At 34.6% G+C, this 13,479-nt stretch overlaps 2 protein-coding genes across 11 annotated transcripts; both read left to right on the top strand.

Moving 5' to 3' along the window:
- Positions 1 to 366: 366 nt before the first annotated feature.
- On the top strand, positions 367 to 4,093 carry LOC107041741 (probable oligoribonuclease). Of its 7 annotated transcripts, XM_015262457.1 has the most exons (7): positions 367 to 598; positions 724 to 751; positions 817 to 917; positions 1,073 to 1,134; positions 2,317 to 2,478; positions 2,808 to 3,028; positions 3,110 to 4,093. In XM_015262457.1, the coding sequence occupies exons 3-7, from the start codon at positions 836 to 838 to the stop codon at positions 3,237 to 3,239; spliced, it is 657 nt and encodes a 218-aa protein (XP_015117943.1). In that variant the 5' UTR covers positions 367 to 598; positions 724 to 751; positions 817 to 835; the 3' UTR covers positions 3,240 to 4,093. The 7 variants fall into 7 exon arrangements, with proteins under 7 accessions (XP_015117943.1, XP_015117946.1, XP_015117947.1 ...); XM_015262460.1 differs by lacking the exon at positions 817 to 917; XM_015262458.1 differs by lacking the exon at positions 367 to 598 and having other exon boundaries at positions 612 to 751; positions 832 to 917.
- A 449-nt stretch (positions 4,094 to 4,542) lies between these two features.
- LOC107041742 (protein jagunal) lies at positions 4,543 to 10,872 on the top strand. Of its 4 annotated transcripts, none has more exons than XM_029126368.1 (6): positions 4,543 to 4,683; positions 4,834 to 4,934; positions 4,993 to 5,130; positions 5,192 to 5,333; positions 6,375 to 6,590; positions 10,687 to 10,872. In XM_029126368.1, exons 3-6 carry the CDS (start codon positions 5,039 to 5,041, stop codon positions 10,813 to 10,815), a joined length of 579 nt encoding a protein of 192 aa, XP_028982201.1. In that variant the 5' UTR covers positions 4,543 to 4,683; positions 4,834 to 4,934; positions 4,993 to 5,038; the 3' UTR covers positions 10,816 to 10,872. The 4 variants fall into 4 exon arrangements, with proteins under 4 accessions (XP_028982201.1, XP_028982200.1, XP_028982199.1 ...); XM_029126367.1 differs by having other exon boundaries at positions 4,770 to 4,934; XM_029126366.1 differs by having other exon boundaries at positions 4,543 to 4,732.
- The last annotated feature ends 2,607 nt before the right edge of the window (positions 10,873 to 13,479 follow it).

Here is a 13,479-nt window from a genome sequence, read left to right as displayed (position 1 = left end):
ATCATCACCCTACTTCTCATGTTTCAGGTACTCGTCACGTCCTCACGTTCTGATGGAGCACCTGATACTAGCGATATATACGGAGAGCTCCCAACACTTTGATACTCATAGTCAGCCCAAGGAGCAGTCTCCTGACTGAAATATCGCAAATCATATCTGATGAACATTGACCAATCAATCATTAATTAATGATTTGTGGATTTATTAATTTGAAGCAAATTAATTAATCCAATTGATGAATTCTAATTTTTTTTACCAATTATTATTTTTTGCTAAAAAATAATCCAATTAATTTGGATTATTTTTGGGCAATCATTAATGAATAATTGACGAATTAATTAATTTGGAGCAATACTCACTGTGCAATCGGAGTAATCCCACATAATGAGCACAAATTTTGTTATCACTTACTCATTTCGCGGATAAATTAGAGTTTTTTAATTAAAAAATATAAAATTAACTGTTTTTTAACCTTCAGACACTGGAAAACGTAACCTATATTAATAGCAGAACGTTTTTATTGTAAACGAGCCATCACATTTAAATGGTCTAGGGAATTTCCGTCAGCCATACCCGTGTCGGTAACTTGACCCTGTCGGTAATTTGACGCTTTCGGCAGAATGACCCCCACCCGAAAAGCCCTATTACATATTGTTTGTTATCGACTATTGATAATTCAGTTAGGCATCTTCAATTTGATTTTTGGTTTTGCTTTTGTATTAGCACAATTGAACAAGGATTATTGCTATTGGTTTGTATATTTGTCGATAAATTGACTTATTTAGGCATGAATATTAATTAATTTCCTTTGCTTAGTTCTTCGTTTTATAGAAAAATGCTGAAAACGATACAGAAGGTGGTGGTAGCCTTAAAAGATTTACCACAACCCACGCGGCGATTTAACCTAAGCAAACACGGTGATAGTTGTGCTACATATATTACTAATTAATTCGGAGTGAAGGTCGCTCAAAAAGTGTTATAAACGACATTTTACACTTTTTTTGTAACAGTTAGTTATTTCTAAGCCAGATATTCAATTCAAGATTGATAATTTTTTTTGTTTCTTTAATAGTTGGAAGGAAGAGCACGATGGCGGAAAGTTTGGATCAGAGCATTGTATGGATGGATATGGAGGTAAAATCATTATATTTTTGAGTTAGATTATCATCACGTGGTTTGAAAGAACTTGCTTCTATTTTATCATTTTGTAAATTATTGACATTTCTGAAGAAGCGCCAAAATGATTATTTAGAAAACATCTTCGAAAGGACGAAATGGGAGAGAAATATCGAATGACTCTTTTTGTAGACAATATTATGGGCTGCAATCAAAGGCTTCCTAATATTTTTCCATAAACTCGGTAGTTTCAGGGATATTTGCGAAATTGGGCGAACTGAACAGTGTTCGAACGAATAACCATATTATCGTAGTACAAATGTTTGAATCCACGCACAAAAAAATTTAATGGAAAAACCTAGTGAATTTGCTGGTCAATTTTATTGAATTTCTAGTAAACTTTCTATTAGTTTTTGGCCGATTCTATTGAAATATTCAATAGAAAATATTCTATAAAAAAAGTCGATAATAGTATATTGTGCCCCTAGGGAGTAAAAGTATTTTCTGACGAATGGGACGTTATATAATCATATGAGTCAGAAAATACTTTTACTGCCGTGTGGCACACCATATTTTATGCCTCGAGGACTGAAAACCGCGATTTAACCGGGCGAAGCGAGATTAGAATCGCGGTTTTCCGTCCCTAGAGGCATAAAATTGGATTTTTCTATACAACTATTGTGATATTTTCTGTAGAATTTCATCGGCTCAAATTTTCCAAGTTTTTTTGCTGGATTTTTTTTTAATGAAAAGAAGAGAAAAATAGAATGAAAAAAACTAGGAAAATTTGAGCCGAGGCAATTCTATCCAAAATTTCTCAATAGAGTAAGTTGTATAGAAAAATCGAATTCTATTGACTTCTTCTATAGAATATTTTCTATAGAATTTTTCAATAGAATCGATCAAAAGCTGATGGAAAGTTCAATAGAAACCTCCTAGAATTGTCTTGCGCTTTTGCTAGATTTTTCTATTAAAGTTTTTCGTGCGTGCCCAATGGCACGGAAATGTTGTTCCCTTTAAAAAATATAATAATCAGAAATTCGATGAGACCTCAAACTCTCATATTAAAATGAGTAAATCTTGTTTGTTCAATCATTGGCATCTGATGACTCTTATTTGTTCAAACTCTGGATGCTTTACCCTAGTCTGATGGAATCGAACGATGCTTTTACTTGCGTATTTTGAATTTGATTGTTCTAGATGAGTGGATTGGACATCTTCAAAGATCATATCCTCGAAATCGCTTGTCTAGTCACTGATAAGGAATTGAATGTCAAAAGCAGTGACTTTCATTTAATTATTCATCAGCCTGATGAAGTACTGAATAGTATGAATGAATGGTGCACTGAAAATCACAAATCAGTGAGTAGGAAAGAAACCACACCAATAAAATAGTTTAATCCTTGGAATAGTTCAATTTGAATGTGAAATTAATTAATTGTGCATCAATCTGAGGATGCGGAGTTAGGGATGACAAAGTCTCAGAGACACTTTAGGATTATAAATTTTTGGTTCAAATCCTTAACCATTAATTGCTTTCATCTTAACTAACTAGTGATTTTAAGAATATCAAATCGTACAATATTGGAAAATAAAAATAGAAATCGTTACTAAAATAATAGGACACCAACATATTTCCATAAATGCAACCGTCAAATTTGTTTTGTAATCCTATCGATTTTTTCTTCCAGACTGGTCTTTCTGATGCTGTTAGAAGTAGCGAAATAACCCTTGAAAGCGCAGAGCAACAATTATTAACTTTCCTAAAGAAATATGTACCTGAAAAGTCTTGTCCACTAGCTGGAAATTCCATATACATGGACAGACTATTCCTGAGAGTACATATGCCAATTGCAAACGAATACTTGCATTACCGAGTCATCGATGTGTCAACAATTGTTGAACTAGCAAAGTAAGTAATTTCATTCAATCGTTTGTAATAATCCATGCTGTAGCATTCACTAAGTTAGAAATAAATTCCAATTATTCCTAGGAGATGGAATGCCCCAGCAGTCTCAGCAGATCCCAAAAAACTACGCCTTCACCGAGCAATTGACGATGTACGAGAAAGCATAGAACAATTGAAATATTATAAATCAACATTTTTCAAAACCCTACAATAATTTGGACTGAAATCAAGTGAAAAAAATAAAAACTAAATTTTCTCAGTTTTGAGCAGGGTTCGGCTAGAAAATTACCCCGAGTAAATTACATGGTTTCTGACTTGTCACAAACTACGTAAATTACATAGGAGTTTTCGAGATATTCAACATGTCAGAAACCTATTTGCCTTGCGAAGATCAGACGTCGTAATGGTCATACACCGCGAGAGTCAATCGTTGCTACCAGCATAACTCGCAAGGGTCAAGCAACAGAGGCAGACGGAAAAATGTCAAGGGTCACACAACCACAAGGACCATACGGGAGAATCTTCTGATTATCTCTTTTTCCTCTGTTTGATCTTCACGATCGTTGGACCTTTGTGATTGCCCTACCTGCCTTACGTGATTGACTTTTGTGGTCGTTTTAGCCTAGAGAATATGCTACCTCAGTGGTACGACCCTAACGAGGCATGACTCTTGTCAGCTGTACATCATCATGGCGCCGTTTGACCCTTATTATTTTCCAGCTTGTAAAAAGGTTTCTGACACTTTTTTACATTTTTGGCACTCCCGAGGTAAATTACCAGTATTTTACCATGTCAAAAACCCTAGTTTTTTACTGATAGAATGATCTCGATACAAGCGATTTTGGAGGAAAAAATGTAAAGACATTTTATTTATTTTGTTTTTAATGTGAGTTGCCGCAAGGGGTTTGCGACTGGCCATCGCCCGAAGGCCTTCAGCCTGGTATTCACAGAGATATTTAGTTGAATGTTATAATGTTCACTGTGTACATACAATATAGATCAAAACACAAAAAGAGGTAAATAGAGTTTTCTTGTACATTGGAAAATATATGGGATGCGATGTAAAGACATTTTGCCAGGAAATTTCTTTAACTACAAAAAACGTTTTTTGACATTTATTCCTAAGACCATTCATTACTAAAATAATTGGACAATTAATCTCGAGTGATTTACAGATTGAACGTGCACCAATTCCTCTTTCATCTTAGTAATCAATAATTTTACAAGAAAATGTCAGATTTTTTTGGTAGTTTATTAAATTTATCATTAAAATGTCTATTAACATATCCCTCAAACCACTCCCCTTCGAGGAGAACCCACAATTATTAACACAATGCAACACTCAAAATTCGAGTTATTGCACTACGACTTTACAGTATAATCAACACCCCCTAGGTAATAATTGAAACGTTAATGCAATAAATCATGTTTATTTTGCAATTTGAATTATGTAAAACTGTTCCTTTAATAATCATAACCTAACCTTAATGGTCGCGTGGCAAAAATGTAAAAACCACCGCAGCCCACGAGAACAATTCCACGTGGCTTGATCCAATGAAAATCGACGTTAGTGAGAGATGACCGAACGATCTCAACGATAAAACCGAGTTTCAACGAAAACAACCGACTGATCATTCGGTCCCGAGTCGTGATGCGAGGTAAAATTCCAACCAAAAAGGGCAACAATGCGAGGGTTTCAATGTCACGGTTGAAAATAATTAATTATTCTTTTTTAATCAATTAGGATCCTTAAAAATTTACTGGTAATTATTGAAATTTTTTTTTTTTTAATGATTTCTCGTGAGAAGTGGGTGAAGATCATCGAAACTCAAGAGCCAGTTGACAAAACGTGTATAAAGGACCTCGGGTTTAAAAATAGTTGAGGAGATACCCCGTATTCTTTTTCAAGGTAGACAAGCTGTGGATGATACTGAACAATTTCCAATAATTATACAATTGATTTTCAGTTATTTGTTGACTGAGAAATTTAAGAATTAAAGGATAATTGACAGAATGGCATCGAGGGGGAATATGGCACAAGCACTGGGCACAGATGGCAGTGATTTTACTCACAGAGAAAAAGTTGCAACACAATATCAAATCAGGTAAGTAGATGATAAATGTATTGTTGTAATGAATTGAAGGTAATTGTTTCGTTTGTTTCAGTGCTCTCAATAAGTCAAGACTGAAGTATTGTATATTTTTTCACTACCTCCTATTCTTCGTTATGCTGACCAAATTGTCGGCAGATATTTTAGATCATTTAGATATATTTATTTTGGAAATTGAGGAGTTACAAATTCCACAGGTGAATTATTTTTGAGTTTTATTGATTATTGGTTTGGAGTAGAGCGGTTACTCATGCATTTATCTCGGTAAATAGTAATTTCAATTGACAATGTCAGATTTTTTAGAGGAATAGATATTTATTACAAGAAAAGTTTGCTCTCTTTCCATGGAATCATTAATCCCTGAGATAATTGTATAACTAATGAAAAACATTACGATTATGCATTCGTCTCAAGAATGACTGATTTTCGATTAAAATGCAAATGTTTTTCCTTAAATTCATTCGCTTTACAGACAATTCTATAATTAATGAGATAAGTTACATTTGAATTCAGTATCAAGGCTTTCTTTTTAATTATGCATTCAATTTTTCAGGGCAAACATCAGAGGCCCTTTTTTTATAGTGAAAAAAATGTATGCGAAAAGTTTCTTCTGAATTTTTCCCATATAATCGTCTATTTCTGAAATAATTCAATAATTAATTCAATAATTTATGTTCAGCTGGAGAAAAAGCTTCAATTGTTAATAATGCATCCATATCAATACTGCGCGGTTCTAGGGAAAAAATGTACTACGAAGAATGTGTTCTCACTTTCTTCTCTGTTTTTTTTTCTTAATAAAATGATAAATCAGAAGATCAGCCGTCTCCATGTCGAATATAAAGACATTTATTATTCATTATACATTTATTTCGGAAACGAGTGATTCAAGGAGAAAATACTAGGAGATTGAGAAAATTCTCCAAGACGATGTTTTTCAACGTTTACCTCTGGAAACATGCTTTCCTGAGATGGTGGAATAGTTGACAGGATGATTCGTATTAGAGTGAAATATGAAATATTTGCTGATTATGCATTCAATTTGAAATTGATTCTGAGAGAAAATCTCAAGAAACTTCTTTTGTGTAATATGTTATCCTAAAATTATGCATTGACAGGATAATATAATGATTGCGCAGATGTTAATTCATTAAGCTGAACTGTTCAACTTATTCTTCACTTATGTGAATTAACCTTGAAAATGCCTGACGTTTATTAATAATCCGCTTTATCGATTTTAGCCATTATTGTGGGAATACATCTGGTGTTCGAGTTTGCTGGTATCATTTTTAGGACTAGCGGCAGTAAAGAAAAATCAAATCAAGACACTTCAGAAATATATGATTGGCATCCTCCTACTTGGATTTGGTCCACTGTTTTATGCGTTTATTTACTATATTTCTGATGTTTGGATTTATTTGACTGTTGGGAAAACCGAGGAAATACAGTTGTGGCAGGTAAATATCACTTGTTTATTCATCAATAAAACGTATATATTATTTTGACAATATCTCCACTACTAGTAGTTTTAGAATGTTACATTAATATTTTGGCTGCATGACAATTTAACACACGGTCATCTCAACATAAAAAATATTTCCTACAATGGTGGTTCATGCTGGTGTTCGGCAACCTAAGTAATGCTGTTACATGCTTCTGGGTGACATTATTTGTAATATACAGTCACCTCTCTCTAACTTCTATACTCTTTCATTCCGCAGTGACTGAGACCGACATATATTTTTGTCATTGTTCCAATAACGCCACCAAAGAGAGTTCATGACTCCTCCTAAACACTCATTTTCGAGAATTCGTAGCCCCAAGGTGGAAAAGCTAGATGGAGTTGATGGACTCAACAATGGCTGTTTCTTTCTAATGTCCGCTTAACAGCAAAAAACCCATATTAATATATTATTAAATATGGACAGTTCAGAATAATATATTGTGCATCTGTATAACTTTGTGACCACATTTCGAATCGATTCAAATAATGCTACCAGGCTACCATGAATCAATTTAAACCCCTTTCAGACATCACATAATATTATGAATGCTTATATAGATGTACAGAATGTACCCTCCGGTAACTCCTTTCATGAGGCATGATAATTAAAAAAAATAAAGTAACCAGGTTATTGGAAATTGATTTCAAGAGGCCATGGTAAGGCATTAGTATCAATTGCCTGACGAGCACTGAGCATTATCCAGGGTTCGCAATAGTGAAAAAATTTGTTTCCTATTTTTACGCCAAGTAGCAAAACGGAAGATTGCTTCGTGATAACTCGAGTCATTATAAGTCCATATACTGTGTCAGATTACATGTCAAAACGACACACGTAAATGTCAATACAAATTCGACACAATTATCAGCAGTCTTCGAAATCAATAAATATTTGCTTTTGCCATGAGAATTCATTTAATAAAAAATCAAAAAATATGAACAACAATACAATGAATTGTATCAATAAATGAGAACATATAAATCAGTAAATCGGCAAATTCAATAAATTTATAGCAAATTACAATTAAATAAATCATAACAAAATAATATCATAGATATCTCAATACTCATAATTACAAAAAGATACAATACAATACAAATTCGAAAATTCCAACGTACGCACCGTCGAAGTGCCCGACGATCACAATAAATAGGATGACGAAACACAACGCTTTAGAATGAATCAGCGACATAAACCTCTCCATCGTCTTTCTGTCTAATCAAGCCATAAATGCAAATATTGCTGGCTTTACACATGTGTTAAATTTGTATATGTTAAATTGTTAAGTGTTGAAAATGCTTGAGTTCAATCTGTGTGTTCAAATTTACGTGCGTTATTTTGACCGGTAACCGCTATTTATGTTCTGGGCGCCTCCTCTCGAAGGTATCGGAAATATTTTTTTCTTATGATTCCTATATGCAATTCGTTTACGGAGCCACTTCCGATCTCAGAAATAATAATTTAATTGTTTATAACACCATTACGCTAAAATGGTTAAAGCTACGAAAAGAAGTTTCAAACAAAAAATATTTTCCGTCTGAGCGAACAAGCTGAACAAGCTGAAATATGTTTCATGATAGACCCTGGATACTTTTGTCTTTCGATTCTAACTTCACTTATTCTCGCCTCCTGTTATTAAAAAAGATCTCTTCGTTGTGTTCTAATGAACCGCCCTTTAATTTGACTGGTGTTGTGTTTCATTTATTAAGAAGGATTAACAATATATTATGTTGAACGGCTTTTCTTCTTATCTCTCATAGTTATCGAAAATTTACCCCTAAAAAAAAGCGCGGAGGGCAGGCACGCGTGGCCCGTCATGCACTCCGCCCACACTATAATGAAAACGGTTGGAGATGGAGAAAAATAGTTCAGATAAAAAATGTTCGTTATGAAAATGTATACAACTTTTGTAATATAACATTTTTACGTAACTCTCATGGTCGATGAAATAATTTAATCCATACCAGCAACAATAACCCCAAGTGTTCTTTCCTGCGGTAAGAAAAATCGAAGTTATCGTATGCAATTATACAATTTATCGAATTGTGATATCCAACAACTTTTAGATCGTTTTCTAGCGATTAATTTTCATTTGAAACTTTTTACTCTGTGTCGATTATTTACGATATTTGGAGGTAATGACGGCGAGTAGTGTCGAAAATGCCATTTAGCATCGCCGAGCGTTCGATGAGGACTATTGTTTTCTAGGGGATTGCTGCGGTTCTCCACTCCATACAAATATTCGTTATAAAGAAGTCAACACCTTTTCTTATATAAGATTTTTTCAGAGCTTTAATAGTCAGTAGAGGTTTATAGCACGAACGTGGTATCTAATATAGTAGATAATAAAAGGAAGAAGAACAAGATATCTTCATGTTTTGAAGACTGAAAACAAACTGAAATAAAACCTTTATTCCCCAACGAAAGAATACTCCAAATAGTGTTCCAAGAAAAAACAAGTGGATAATTGCATTTTTTTATAAATGAGTATAATTACTCTTGCTAATAAATTAACAATTTGCTTCCGAATGGATTCTCTTTTGTTAAAATTCTTTGTTCACTGTTTTCTTCTATTGTTTCATGGCATAGGACTATCATTGTCAAATGACTCTACATTCAAACCCTCTCAAGACTCGAACACGTTTTCAATCCGGGTTTAACCAAGGTTTAATCAGTGTATAGTCAGGATTCAATTAGGGGTTTATTCAGGATTCAACTAGAGTTGAACCCAGGTTCTGTCAGAAGTTAGTCGGAAGCATGAATCAATATGAATGAGTATTCAACATAATAGACTGGAACCTGAGTTTAACAGAGATAGAGATTTTGATATAAAAAGCTCACGATGGTATTGTGTAACTTGATAAGCAATGATACTGTTCTCACCATTTTTCAACTTGATTAAGAAACCATTGAAATATACTTTTTGACACTGCTGCTACGTTCACCACGTGCCGAAAAGTACCTTTTAGTTTACTTGTGACCGAAAAAGGCACAGCTCTGCCACTCGCTGAACGTAACATCAAAAAATGTCAAAAAATATTGTTCGACATATGTGAGACGGGAATTTTCAACTCGTGTGATTGGCAGCCCTCGGCTTCGCCTCGGGCCGCCACACGTGAAGATTACGTCTCATTCCAAACAATGTACTCCAAACAATGTGCTCTAACTCAACAATGAATTGTGCGACCCTCATCATATTCTGATAGAATCAAGACGGTATTGTTATCAATTTTTTGAGTAATCGTTAAAAAATAGATTCGTAGAAAATATAAATTTTTTCGAATCTGTATGAAAAATGGAATCCAAATTGGTGTCAATGAATAGAGCATATAAAAGTCTATATTCATAAAAAAACTCACAGAATTGGATTGATCCTTTACAAGAAAACTTCGGAAAAAAAATGAAAAAAAGATCACGTATATACCATCCCCAAATCACATATTCCGACTTTTTAGGCCATTTTAGTTGCCCTAATACAAAAAATTAGAAACTTGAATTTCAGCGATTACAAAACTTCCATTCGGAAGCAATAAGACTTTAACATCTGGACTGGCCACGTGTGGCGAGGACAATGAAATCCCTGAAAATCAAAAACAAATATTTTTGTAAAAAAAGCTCTACCAACGAAAAGTTTTGTTTAGTTCTGACTGGGAAGTAGAAATTTTTGACAAATACAAAGAAATGTGATAGAAAGCCAAGTTAGGAATGTCGAATGAATAGTCATCGTGCGCAATCAGATTTCTATGAGGCAAATACTAAATACTAAATTGAATAAGGTTTTTAATAAATTCTCTATGAAATAAAAAATCAGTAGAAGTCAGACCAACGTTCTTGGCGCGGATCAGAAGATGAGGGATTAGATTCATTTTAGACAATGAGTCGGCCAAGCACATGGATCATAGAACCACGAGCGGGGGGGGGGGGGCGTAGGGCGACAAAAAGATTCATCNATCAACGATGTGGGGACGGTTAAATAAAAAAAAGAATACTGAATTTAGTGCTTAAACCTTGGCAATAAAATTAAAATTTTTGATTGGCAATTTTGTTGCAGGGGTATCCTTATGGATTTTTATGGTACGCCTTCATTCTTCTGGCGACACAGGTTCATTCGTGCTCTCTACTCTTTTCCTGGAAATTGCTCGTAGCGTGGAAATCTCGAGGCGCCAGAAAATATCAATGAACCATATCAGATTAAAAGAGAACTACGAAAAATAAAAAACAATGATAAATAATGGAATTCTTGTGTTCAATTATTTCACAAAATCATTGGTGAACCGAAATAACTGCCACGAGTTCTAGAAATAAATGAAAAATTTCAACCGAAGTTGAACTTATTTATTCACATGAAAAAATCAATAAATCACATGAGCAATTATTTGCGGCAGAAAACTTGAAAACGAGGGAACTTTAAATTTATTTCAATTTTACAGATAAGAGCTTTCCTTCCATGGGGAGTTTTCCTCAACATCTACCACTTCCATTGGCACCAAACTTCAAACATGATATTTGAAATATCCTAAATTCCAAAATAAAATATTGTACTCTTAGCAAATCAATGTTTATCGGACGTAGAGTGGAATTTTCGAACGGTCAGGATAAATTCTCGTTATAGAATAGAATGTAATTATTCGTCATCCATTTTGACTGGAAGATATTATCAATTCACCCATTACTTTCTCACTCGAAACAATTGGCAATTTTATCCATTGTCATCTTTCATTCAAACTTGAAAATGAGAACATTATTTGAAAAAGGTTTTCCCTACGGTTGGGTGCACAGTCCACATTTCTCTTCTGCTTCGCGGAAGGGGAACACAATTAGATAATTAAAAATTAATTATTTTCTTAATTCAGGCCATTTGAAGGTGCATTGCAGAGCATTGTCACTTGGTCAATTCTAATTGATAGTGAATATTTATTTTCTTATTAATTGACAACATTTATAGAAAAAAGCACCTCATTTCCGATTTTTTTTAATTGAAGGTCAAAATAAACATTGTCAATAGATTCGAAATCGTTTGTAGGTGATATATAGTCCATTGTTATGAGTATCAATAATTGTTTATGCGATATTAATTAATTAAAGCAGAGATTATAAGGGGGATTGTCACCGCCATGATAGTCCATACGCAATACCCCCTTCCCGTGGTCACTAGGAGGTCGATGGAATTTTATCATTGGATTTTATATTTTTAGGGGTGAGGAATCCGAATATGTTGTTTATTTTGTCCTCCCGTCGCGCAATCATTTGTTATAAACAAATTATTCCCATTTTTAGTGAATAAATGTTCTTCCGGGAAAACACAGGGAGATACAGAAAAATTGTTCAAACAAAAGTTATTCCTCTTTATTTCACCAATAAAATGGCGCGGAGCAGAGTATCTGAGTGAATATCGTTGGTTTGCACATTCTGTATTGCATTAGATTTATTCACTAAAAATGGGGACTAATTTGTTTATAACAAATGATTGCGCGACGGGAGGACAAAATAAATAACATTCGGATTCCTCACCCCCAAAAACATAAAATTCAATGAGAAAATTCCATCGACCTCTTAGTGACCACGGGAAAGGGGTATTGCGTATGGACAGATGGGAAGAGAAGGCGAGCTCGTTCTCGAGTCAATCATTTTTGTTTTGTTTTTCAAAACATTCGCCACTCGTCTTATCTCGAAATACAGAAAAGAGAGAGCTAATCGACAAAAATATAAACAAAGCCCCTACGGCTTTCAAGACGATCAGTTGAGTTCCGTTCTTCAACAGAGCTACATCTTTTTCAAATCCGACGGGTTTGCCAACGGAAGTTCGAACTATGCTCTTATTTTGTTAATTTTTTTTTATGGCGAAAAAAATTTCTCCCTATGAAACGTGCACGTATGAAGGCTGTGAAGTGACATCGTGGCAACGTCAACATCTCTTCAGATTTCCTTCTGATGACCAACGACGTCTTATTTGGATTACTAATTGTGGTATGTTATTGATTATTCATTTTTCATTTATTATTCAATGTCGTGTAGGGGGGATGCACAAAAGGGAAGGGTTAAAAATTTTAGGCGACAAGCGGAGGGGGTTGCAGAATCTACCTGAGCCACCCCGATCCCTCCGTTGGCATGCGTTAATTAAATAAAAAAAATAAAATTGTTAAATTTTGGACTTCGCGAGTGGGCGGGGGGGGGGACGCACAATAGGGGAGGGTTATAGAATTTATCTGAGCCACTCCCATCCCTCCGTTCGCATGCGTTAATAAAATAAAAAAATGAAAATGTTGAATAATTTTTTTTAATTTTTTATCTAATCATCGCATGGGAACGGAAAAATGGGGGTGGCTCAAATAGACGTTGCAACCTCATCCCTTTGTTGAGCAAAATTGTCAGCCCTCCCCTGTTATGTGTCCCCCCTCCACCCCCTCGCAAAGTCCAAATACTAAAAACTTTTATTTAAATTTAACAATTTTATTTTTTCATGTATTTAACGCATGCAAACGGAGAGCTGGGGGTAGCTCAGATAGACTCTGCAACCCCCTCCCCTTCTTGAGTAAAATTTTCAACTCCCCTATTGTGCGCCCCCCTCACGAAATCCAAATTCTCAAAATTTTCATTTAAATTCAACAATTTTATTTTTTTATTCAATTAACGCATGCCAACGGAGGGCTTCGGTTGGCTCAGATAGATTCTGGAACCCCTTCTCCTTGTCGGATAAAATTTTCAACCCTCCCCTATTGTGCGTTACCTTTACACCACTACCGACCCCCCCACCACCCTCACGCCATGCAGTTCAACAGTGGAAAAAATTAATTAATTGTATATTAATTATTATGGTTCGCCCACAACCAAATTTCTATTCAAA

This window comes from Diachasma alloeum, unplaced genomic scaffold, assembly GCF_001412515.2.
Source record: "Diachasma alloeum isolate Michigan unplaced genomic scaffold, Dall2.0 Dall_scaffold_00375, whole genome shotgun sequence".
NCBI lineage: Eukaryota > Metazoa > Arthropoda > Insecta > Hymenoptera > Braconidae > Diachasma > Diachasma alloeum.
The sequence above is the reverse complement of the archived record's forward strand: the minus strand, read 5'-3'. Positions and strand labels throughout refer to the sequence as shown.

What these genes read in the sequence shown, in the direction of transcription:
- LOC107041741 (XM_015262456.1), top strand. Translation starts at nt 621, where the DNA reads ATGACCCCCACCCGAAAAGCCCTATTACATATTGTTTGTTATCGACTA. An exon ending in AACAAGGATTATTGCTATTG is followed by an intron (nt 752 to 816) that starts GTTTGTATATTT and finishes TCCTTTGCTTAG; the next exon opens with TTCTTCGTTTTATAGAAAAA. An exon ending in GCACTGAAAATCACAAATCA is followed by an intron (nt 2,479 to 2,807) that starts GTGAGTAGGAAA and finishes TTTTTCTTCCAG; the next exon opens with ACTGGTCTTTCTGATGCTGT.
- LOC107041742 (XM_029126368.1), top strand. Translation starts at nt 5,039, where the DNA reads ATGGCATCGAGGGGGAATATGGCACAAGCACTGGGCACAGATGGCAGT. An exon ending in GCAACACAATATCAAATCAG is followed by an intron (nt 5,131 to 5,191) that starts GTAAGTAGATGA and finishes CGTTTGTTTCAG; the next exon opens with TGCTCTCAATAAGTCAAGAC. An exon ending in AGGAGTTACAAATTCCACAG is followed by an intron (nt 5,334 to 6,374) that starts GTGAATTATTTT and finishes TATCGATTTTAG; the next exon opens with CCATTATTGTGGGAATACAT.